The sequence below is a fragment of the Solanum pennellii genome, chromosome 6 (assembly GCF_001406875.1).
Source record: "Solanum pennellii chromosome 6, SPENNV200".
In the NCBI taxonomy this organism is placed as follows: Eukaryota; Viridiplantae; Streptophyta; class Magnoliopsida; order Solanales; family Solanaceae; genus Solanum; species Solanum pennellii.
In genome coordinates this window covers 17698979-17710339 of record NC_028642.1, presented here as the reverse complement: position 1 = coordinate 17710339, position 11361 = coordinate 17698979, and the positions used below count along the sequence as shown (strand labels likewise).

General features: G+C 37.5%; 1 protein-coding gene across 1 annotated transcript; it reads right to left on the bottom strand.

Annotated features, from left to right (window-relative positions):
* Window positions 1-2258: 2258 nt before the first annotated feature.
* On the bottom strand, window positions 2259-2666 carry LOC107022146. The gene has a single exon (XM_015222838.1). The coding sequence runs from the start codon at window positions 2664-2666 to the stop codon at window positions 2259-2261; it is 408 nt and encodes a 135-aa protein (XP_015078324.1).
* Between the last annotated feature and the right edge of the window lie 8695 nt (window positions 2667-11361).

The window sequence follows — 11361 nt, the reverse complement described above, 5'->3', positions numbered from 1 at the left end:
ATACTGAAAAAACTCTCAGAAACAGAAGAAACTAAAACTGACCATAGAAAAATGTCTACTCTTTAAAGATCTTTTTAAAATTTAATTCATATTTTCCCAAATTTTTGTTGGAGAGCCATTAAGCGAGGCATGTCGGGTGTCGCTGATCAGGTCAGCGACACGCCAGTTTCTCTATATCATTGCTTATCTTTCTTGGCTATTTATACTCAAGTATCTGTAACTTTAGGTGATCCAGAATGTGATGTTGATCTGGTCTGAAGGTCCAAATTCATTGCCAAGATAGCTTTTTCTACAAGGCTGACAGTCTGGAACTTTAGGTGGGTTGAACTACTACTCAGCGATTCCCTGAGTGACTTTGTCGAATCTCAGCTTTGGTTATCTTCAGCCTTTTTCATCTTTTTAACTCCTTTTTGCCCGGTGGTATCCTTGCTTTTCTCCTTTGCCTGCATTGCTGCAACTCAACACTCTAAAGTCACTTTAGAGCATAAATTAAACATTTATGGATGATAAAATATAAAAACCAAGACCTGAATGAGTCAAAATCCAGTACTCATCAACACACCCAACTTAAATGTTTGCTTGTCCTCAAGTAAAACTCAAGATCAATCAATTCAATTAGGATGTCTACAAACAGTGTCACTCAAGACTAAACACATATTCACACAAGAGGTTCAAACTACACATACAATGTTCAGTTGTGCACTCTTAAGTTTTGAATTGTGACTAAACATCATCAAATGGAGTAAAGTTGACAATGCTTGCTTCAAATTCCAGTTCAAGATCAACAACAACATTAGAATGCCCTCATACAAAACAAAGGATTTCATGATTACACAAAGCTCATCAACTTTAACTATTTGTAATTTGAAACAACTCTCACTCTCGTTAAAACCAGCACACTCATAATCCTTCCCCAAAGGCTTTCCCTTATTTTCTAATCAACAAGATGATAAGCTCATTCAAGATTACAAAGGTCTTTGAAGGCTTGTAACGGGGCTGAAGGTAATGGTGTGATCATTTAGGTGTAGTGACTACTACCTTCGTGAAGCATGTCCTTCATTCCATTATTTTATATTCCGTTACAACATTTTTTTATTATCAAAAGTCACACCCCATTCTTTTAATCACAACTTATTGGATAACCCATTTCCTTTGCTCATTTCACACACTTTATTTCCACAAGACTTTTCTTTTTTTGTTGTTCGATATTTTTCATCTAACCTTCTTCTTCTCTCTTTTTCTCTTCCTTTTTTTGTAAGGAGGGGTTCCATACTTTTTTTCAACGATAACTTTCAAAAGGAAGGGTGAATTTCTAAAGATTCTTGATTTACCTTCTTTTTCACCACATCCCCAACATAGGCTTTTCTCCTGTGTTGAATATTTATAACAACCAATGCCTCGTGAAGATTATAGGAGGGAACGAGAAGGGGTCACTTGTGCTCAAGGTTCTTCCAAAGAAAAGGATAGGCTCAAACGGTGTCACTCTAGGTTTACACTCTCACAAGGTGGTCAAAAAGAGGTATAATGGAAAAAATGGTTCACTCTCCATAAATTTCCTAAGATCATGTCTATTATTCACTCACATTAGCCAATTGGACAAACAGAGCAAGTTCTAGGTATAACAAAACATGCATTACAATTCAATCTCACACCACATGGCATCCAACACAATTATCAAAACAAGACTTAAGCATTTTCGCAAACATGCAATGGTCATCACAAGAGTTCCACTCAACAAATCGCATAGTCAAAAAAATGCTATGAGTTCACAAATAACTTATACAACTCAATTTGCCTCATCGAATTTGCACGCCCATGTCATTCAAGAGAACTATTCAAGTCATCAATATTTACCAAAATCAACAATCAAAATTGCTAGAGAATGTCACATTTACACAACAACAGGTGGAATTTTTTTTTTAGAATTGATTCAAAATCATTTGAAATTCAAAAATTAGACCACTGTGGATCACAAAACAAGGTATAGATATATAAACCAAGAGTCGAATTTGACATGCACAAAACAAAACCAATATTTTCAAAAACAACATCCTAATAAAGGTGGGTATGGAAATACCTCACCGCGCCAACAAAAATTACAGTTTTCCTCAAATGTAAAGAAATAATAAAAAATAGTCTGAAAGAGAAAGGGAGGCAAAAAGCTATCCTACTAGGCTAAGCCTGGGGTGAGGACTACATATCAGCAACTCATTTTGTCTAGGCATCAGTGCGCCGACATATCAACATCCTTGTCACCACTAGCCCACTATAGAAATGTCCCTCAAAGAGGCCTGAACACTTGTATCTACCATGGCTCCCTCAATGTATTCCAAGTAATCAAAGAAAGCCTCATATTTAACCCTAAGTTGCTCCTCATTTATCTCAGCCTCAAACTCAACATCAACATAATCAATTCTAATCACATATATGGTATTAGTCGCAAGAACCTCAGAATTATCTGAGACATTTATACTCAGCATCTCAAGAATCTCCGCAGTCCCAAACAATATCGATAAATTAGTGGACTTCAGCTTTTCCACATCTCTGCATAGTAAAACAATATAGTCCTTCAAGGTCATCACAGCAATAGTATCCCCTTGCATTTTCTCATACTCCTCAACTCTCACCGTAAGGGCACCCAACACCAGCTTGTGTCTCTCAATCATCAATATGTGTTCCCTATACTAGGCCTTAATAGGAGCTAGAGCAGAAGCAATAGCACGCTTCATCAACCCAGGCACAACGACCTCTACCCAAAAGGCATCCATATCAGAAGATTGAGCCAGATGGCCCATCTTGTACAACATGGACTGGGTGATAGGGTGTGTGGAGGCGGCAACATCAACAAAACTAGTGAGAGGGGGTGCAACACAGATATTAGGTGTTTCATAAATAGAAGGTCTAGATGTACTTGAGGGCCCACTACCCTAAAGAGGAATAATTGCCTCTGTCATCAACATATAAATGTCAACCTCATGTATCCGCAAGTGGTGCCCTCTCTTTTTCTGCCTCATGTAACATTTAGTCACCCTCAAAACATAGTAAACGAGGTGGGTGTCACCTCTACATACATATGCTCATCTCTGGAAGACGAACATGTATGAATTGTCGGTGATCAACACTGGAAATGGGAGTGCGGCCTAGCTCTGTTTGGCCCTCATGGCCATCTCTTTCTCAATCAGTAGCCCTAGGTTCAGCCTCTAGTGATCTATGATTGACCATAGACAAACCGTCTTTGGGTGTGAGAGGATGGAATCGTTCTGTGATGGCATAATGTTGCTACAGCTGAACCAAAACTAGTATCTAACATCAATAGCCAGGTCCTTCTTCTCTATAGGGGCACCTGAATCAATCAAACTTAGGGTGACATCGGAGAGTAGAGGTGCTAGCCAAACCCTGATGTCCTCCAATGTCTTCTTCCTTATCAAGTCAATATGGTTACGCGTGAAATTTGACGAACACCATGGTACTGCATTTGTAATAGAGCATCACTATTTAACTTTCTTGCCTCGAAGAACCACGAAATCCACCAGCTTGAAGGCACTTTCCATCCTCTTCTCCTTCGGCGCCCATTTTCTGTAGGCCGAATAGAGCTCTTGGACCCTACTAGGAATGTATGTGCATGTAGGTTTACTGAAAAGCTTAAACTAGATGAACCTTAAGTTTTCCACACCTCTTGATGTTTGTCCACCACACATTCAGAAGACAACCTTCTTTATTCCAATATTGTTCTCAATCCCTCGACCTTTAGATTATTGAGAAACCGGAGAGGAGGACCCTGAATTGGTGGTGCTGAGACCATTATTTTTGTTGGAGAAGGAGCTAGAGTTGTGTGGGGATGAGTAGGCATCAGAGGCACTGAGATCCTAGAGGGATCATTTAATGATATGAACCATAACCTGCAAAAGTTGTTCATCTTCTGGTATAGAGGTTGAATGTAAAGGATCCTCTGCAGACTGACTCTCACTACCAGAGGTATTGAGGTGTGTGGCATAGGCCCCCTCACTACCAGAGCTTTCCTCCGTAGGATTCAAATAAACAGGCACCTTTCCCTTGCCTTCACCTTCTTTAAGAGGATATTTTGTAGCTTAGCCCAGAAATCATCTACTTCCTCGTTGATTGTAATTTCATGTGCCCGCTTTTGGGGTTGAATGTCTATACCAACGACTTTTGGTCTAGCCATATTTATAAAACAATGTGAATGCTAAATGTGGTTACAAGAAATTTTAGCAAAATAGTTGTAGAAAGACTCGTTGAATTGATCGGCAAGTCGTCGAACCACTTTGGAGAGCCAAGTCGGGCTCACCAAAACATCCAAAACAAGAATGCTCAAAAATCAAAGTCGGTCGATGATGTATAGGGCCATTTTGCTGATTTTCGACACCTTTAAGTGAACTAAAAGTAGCTCGCAAAAGTAACAAACAATTTTAATATTTTTGGGGCGTAGAAGCGCGATCAGGAAGTACTTTCGGCAAGTCACCAAATTAACTCAGTGAGCACTGGCGTATCGCCAAAAATTATAAAACTCAAACTCAAAATTTAACAAATTAAATGGAGATATAGGGGACATTAGGTGAACCATCAAACCACTCAACAAGCTCGACTCAGCTCAAACGTACCAAATTTTTGCCTCGTACTAAAAAAATCAAGTCTTCAACCCATGAAATCAAAGTAAAACACTACGACGCAACTAAAGCAAGACCCATACCCACGGGGTACTTAGACTTCCCCCATTTGTCTAATTGACATATTTTCCCCTTAAAATGACATCAACCGCTCCATAATTAAGAAAGATTCAAAAATTAGCACAATTCAGGGTTACTCAAACTTCACCCGCTATACCAATAACATAATCAACACAACCCAATAATTTTAACTCAATTTTACTAATCAAAATAGGAATTATAATTTATGGCCAACAACAAAAATTCGAACAAATTACGAGGTAACTAAATATAGAACAATCAACAAAACAACATTTAAGCACATAGACACATCATAAAAAACACGTGCATTTTATTTTAACCAACTATTTAATAATGTGGTTCGGAAAACCAACCTTTAGTGCCACAAACACAGAAATGAAAAAAAGTAAAGTAAACCCCACAATCTACCCCGAGCATAAGATCCCAAGAAAAACGAGGACAAAGTATAAAAATACAAAAAAATATAATAATGGGTGCGAGAGTATGGCAGTTTAAAATTAATAAAATGAAGAGATTTTGAATTTAAAATGGTTGGATTTTTAAAAACACTTCAGCTTGCTCGCCAGTCGGTAAAGAAGTCACGGTTATCGACACACTCAGTGATGCGCCAAGTCTACTTGTAGATCGCCGAGTTTTACAAAGTCCCCAGCAATAAGGGTGACACAAATGGCGGTCCAAGTCAGGCTCATCGATGTGTTTGGCGAGTCGCCAACTGGACTTTTGGAGTATCGAGTTTTACAGAATTCCCCATCAAGATGGGTTATTCAAATGGTGATCCATGTATGGCACGCTGACATATTCGGCTGTCATCGACTAGACTTTTTGCTCGTCTACTACTCATTTTATCCACAATTTCAACTTTTTAGCCCACGCAATGAATACCCTCTATTTAAAAGCAATACTAAAAACTTTGATTGCCTCCCAAGAAGCGCCTTATTTAATGTTCTGGCACGATGGAGATACCATTTCAAAGTTCATTTTTGGGATTGACTATTATGTCATTTGGAACCCTCCTTTAGGCCTTGGATTCAAATGAGTCAAGATTTGACTCATTTGTGTCTCCAATTGTTTAATAGAGATTGAATGAGAGGTCATGGGCTGATTTAGAGTTGAGATGTCATCCTTTATCTCTTTCAACACTTTTTCTGATCCTTCCACTTTTTTTAGAATGTGTGAGAGCATATCTTCAGTTCGGAAATTCTCTAAGTCAACCTTTTGATCTTTGGGATTTTGATGCTTATGTGGAGGTACAAACCTCCTTTTCACCATCTCTCTTCTTCCAACTTGGATTACGATCATGCCATTCCCTTTCACAATCTCCCCAACCCTTCTCACATTATCCATTCCAACCTTGATTTCCGATTGGCCTGGGATATCTCGAACTGAAACAAACACCTTAATTTGCAAGGAAGATCATATTCTCATTGTAAAGAGCCTCAACATATGCATCATCAGGGTTCATCCCACTAACACCGACAACATTCACCATTCTAATGCAATTCCCATCACATTTTTTTACAAGAGATCCGATTGGGTCATCATTTTAGCTACGTTTTGGTCCCTCTGTTGGTATTTTTCGATATGTTCCTATGTAATCCTTAATGTCAAGGGAGACACTTGATCCTCTCTTGTATACCAGGCTCGATTGATGTTGGTCATGTTGTCAAGAAACACAGAAACAATTTGCAAGAATTGAAGAATTGTGCTTATTAGATGGAACATGAAATTCCCCATGACCGGTGGTAGAGGGATGGCACCCACACCACCCAAGTGTATATCATTCACATTGGCATTGCTACCGTTTACACTCATTTTGTCACATGTTCCAAGACAATCAATAACAACAAACACTAAGAGGGTTCAACTTTAACACAACAAAAATCATAAATTAACTTCAAAAAGAGAATTCAATAACACCACTCCCCGGCAGCAGTACCATTTTGTTATAAACGTTCAAAGTACACCTCATCCAATACTAGGTGTATGTTATTGTTATCTAGTATAACCCAAAAAAAGAGTTGGGGTTGAACCCAAAGGGAGCCGTACAGTACAAAATTCAATTAAGAAGTAAATATGAAAAATTCTAATCAGTTATAGAAGTAGACATTCTCGAAATCAAACAAAATAAATCAAAGGATTGACAACGACCGTCAGATGGGGGGTTTAAAGGTGTCAATTAACAACTACAACAATCACTAAATTAGGGGTTAGACAAGTACGAAGGAATTTTTTGGATCTGACTGATTATAGGCTAATTTTTCTATATGCGTAACTAAAGTTTATTAATAAATTGTTGAATTTCTATGGGTACGCTAGACTATAGGTGTAATAGTTTTATCTTAAACAACTATTATGATTCAAGCCAGTGATTTTAAACCTCAACAAGCTTAACACTAACAACAGCCCAAAATTTTAATTTATCTACTCTGTCACGACCCACAAGTACAACCTAGAAGATAGGGCATCCCTCAAGTCTGAACACGGCATATGAGACTCTGAAAAGTCTCACTAAAGCCAATCGTATCAATCATTGCATAATAAACACTCTAAAATAACTAAGAATTTAAAACATTCTTGACACACGGAGAACTCTTTCAATAACATACGCAAGCGGAAGACTTTCATTGAAACAACCTTTACAATGTCTTATTGAACCATCTATATGTTGGAGTATATAACATTTGGGACTAAGCCCATACAAGACTTCCTCTTCTCACCAATACTTCCTCTTCTCACCAATACTTCCTCTTCAACCAGTAGAAACCTATTCATCCTCCACGGCATATCAAGACTTCCAATTCCCTACACTTTACTCAAAAGGAAAAAGAAGGGGTTACCATATTAGATGCACTAAGTATGGAAGTCATGCAAAAACTATGAAAAAGAGACATTTTGTAAATAACATGTTTTTCATGAAATTTGATATAAAACCTTTATAACATAGTTTAAGACACATCAAACAAGTCATTAATCACAATATAAAACACATACAGATTAACTCAATTTATAGCAAACTTACAGTGACTTTATACTAACTTTATTGTAACTTCACACGTAATTTACAAATGACAAGGTAGAAAGACCCCATCAAAATACATAAACATACTAACATGTATCCCCTATTAAGATTATCCTAAGACTTACCTAAGTAAGATATCAAAAGGCAACCCATACAACCCCTTAACACACACCTAGATGATCCTTAGGACTACCTAAAGTAAGTTATTCCTATACATTACATATCACACCAATTCACATAGACATGAGACCTTCTTGCCGAAGGTGATTCTAAGGCACTTGAGTGAGTTATGAAGCGATCGCCCATATAATCTCTTCATACACACAAAACAGATCCGTTAGACTACCTAAGATAATATTATTCCCATTTTACCAATTAGACTCCCTACCTACAATTACTACAAGACTCACCTAAGTAAGACATGAAGAGAACGCTCATACACCCTCTCCAAGCCTACCTAAGCAATCCTTAAAGCTACTCTAGATAGATACCTTTTTCAATTTATAAGTCTTTACTTAAGTCATAAAGTCATTAAGTCATAGAGAAGACATTCAACACTTAAGGACATTCAAGTAATGGTCTTGGAGAAGACCTAGGGACTCACACACTAACATCTTCCAAGCCTATTCATCCAATGTCTAGATAGTGTCCAATACCACTACCTAAACGTCATATAACTTATCCAACACTAGCATGTATCCCATGTGATGAGAATAGGAAGTGACCGACATAGACTGTGGTATCTAAGCATGTAATCCGGATTTATAACCTACTCTGATGGAGGGTGTTCTACTTGCCAATGGTAGAACTTGGACACATCCCATGTAAGCACATGGTTAAGGAATATGAAGGGTTTATTTGTTCTCCATTCTCAGGATTCAAATAGAGCAACTCCCCTAACCTTACTCACTCGGTTCTAGCCTTTGTTCTCATAGGGTATTTCAATAAAGGAGCATATGAATAGGTTCCATATCAAGTTCACAACCCAATCACATTACACCTTACCAAAGAGGTCCCCTGGGGTTGCCTTACAATGGTTAATATGATATCTTAATGATTTTACTAAGGATGATTTCATGCCATTCCACCCAATCAATCCCTAAGTCCACCATTCACACGAGAAGCATACCATTACGGCTTTCGACTTCAAGGATATCATAACCTTCTTTCTAGAAGATTCCACATAAAGGACCTTCTTAACTATATTCAAGGTCACATGTCAATCACACATACAAGACTAAGAAGCTTTAGCATCCTAAGTCAATAACTCATATTCACATCTTACATGTAACAAGTAAGGGACATAAGTCTACCTAAACAAGGAACACACATATGTTACCATATCACATATAGCATATCTTTCAAGAAGCACATAAGGTAAACTATTCATACTTACTAGTCATACTAAACACTTTTATAGAAAAATCAACATAAGTCATCATAAGTCTCATATAGTCAACTAGGAAGATTCACACTTCAACTTCAAGTATACATACTTAAGGCACCACTATAGCCTCGAATGATCATATATAATCACATAGAAGAACACATGTTTGATCTTCATATATATAAGCAAGTCATGAAGACAATTACAATGATCACATAGGCAAGATATCCATGATAATAACATAATGCATAAAGTAATGCCGACAAGGCCACATTGAATTACAAATGTAATGCCGACAAGCCACATTAACCACAATTATAACACATAAGCACCACCACCATAAGTGGACCATACCAATCATCATCATAATATAAGAGTTATACAACATATATAAAGAGATTCAGGGCATCATACCAACAATCCAATCTCACAACTTCAATCCATAGCCAAATCAACCAACACAATACTCAAAGGCCCTTACCCATGGTCATGATCACCAATTCAATCCAATAAGCTTAATATACAATGAATATAAGAATATAAGATACTCATATGGTCAAATTGATACAGACTATAAACCATACAATCATAATCTACACATAAATTAAGAGCCCATAACATTTGACACATGTATTCACTAATAAAGAGACATGATCATATCACCCATAGCATAGCCAAATATAGAGAATTGAGAAGTTCAAGGGTTCATGGAGATTTTTATTGTAAAAAATCAATTATACATCAATAATATCATATCTTAATGTTTGAAAACGTTTCATACAAGAACCGAAGACTTAGAGTAGAAATTGGACTTTTTCATCTCTTTGAAATCTTTGAAAATCATCTTTGAAATTGACTCTAAGGTGATAGCAAGCCTTAGATGAAGAAATCCCATATCTTATTAGAATAATCCAAAGAGAATTGAAGAATAACTCTATTGAATATCCATCATAAAGCTCCATCTTCACCTTGAACTCTCATGGAGGTTTACTAGAGAAACTTAGGGAGAGAATGGGTTTGATCTAGGTTCTAGGGTCTAAATGAGAGTTAAATGACTTAAATAATCTTAAAATACCCATACAAACTTAAAATAACCGTCCTCCCATTTTATAAGACTTGGGGTGAATTTCCCAAAAACCCCAAATCATTTACAGTGAAGCTGGTAGTTTTGAAGGCCCATTGATGCCATATCATCGACGGGCCATCAACTGTATGACGCCTTGTCATTTGGGGTCTCTTGATTAGGTCTGAAACTCCCAAACTTGCTGGTTATATTTCCCCATCGACGCCTCCCATCGACGCCGTCTCCTAGTCGACTGGCCGTCGTTTCGGGGTCGTTGTTTGCCACTGCCTGGAAGTCTCCCTCAACAAGTTGGGGTCCTCATCTAGGACAACTTGTGGGTCCTAGATGAGATCATACCCGGATGTTAAACCCTAAAAACACACATTTAGGTATTAGGAACATCACCAATAAATTTCAACATGAAACAAGCCACGCAACATGCTAAAACACATCCAAACCCACAAGGACATCCAAAGGCTATCTTTCGAAAGTCACCGGACGTTCTTGGACATTTGACCTCTAAATTTTACCAAACTCAACATGCTTAATCTAAACACTATTATCAACCATATAAGAACCTCATAAACTCATTACACACACATAAGCACATGCAAACACATAAGGCACATAGGTTACTAGTCGTGGAACGTCTTGATCGTCCCTTGACGTTTGACTTCATACTTAACCAAATCTGTAGAAACTGCCTCAAAACGGTATTTTAACCATTCAAGGACTTCAATACTTCATTACACAGGCGTTAGGCCCTAGTTTCACCTAATTAATTTTAGAGGTGTTACATACTCTCTCCAGCTAGATAGGTAAGAATGAGTTAAGGTTCACTCTCTTGAGCTGAACCCACAACAAACCATACACTACAATCATCAATCGATAAACTTTGCTTTAGAACCTCTCTCTCTCTCTCTCTCTCTCTCTCTCTCTCGATATCCCAAAATGTTAAGCTAAAATTGTACTGTCAACTACAATTAATAAATTAATACTCAACTATCGGTCAAATTCACATCAAAACAATAATTATATTATTAAAAACAATACACATAAGCTAACTAGGAAAATAATCACATGATCACACCCCAAGAATTGGAGTTTTAGCCCAGCATCATAAAAAGGTAGAAATCAATACCAAAACATTCTCCATGGTCTAGGTATTGTAAATCAAGTCTTTAAA

Excerpts from the sequence above, each read along its gene's own strand:
- LOC107022146 (XM_015222838.1), bottom strand. The coding sequence starts at position 2,666 with ATGATTGAGAGACACAAGCTGGTGTTGGGTGCCCTTACGGTGAGAGTT.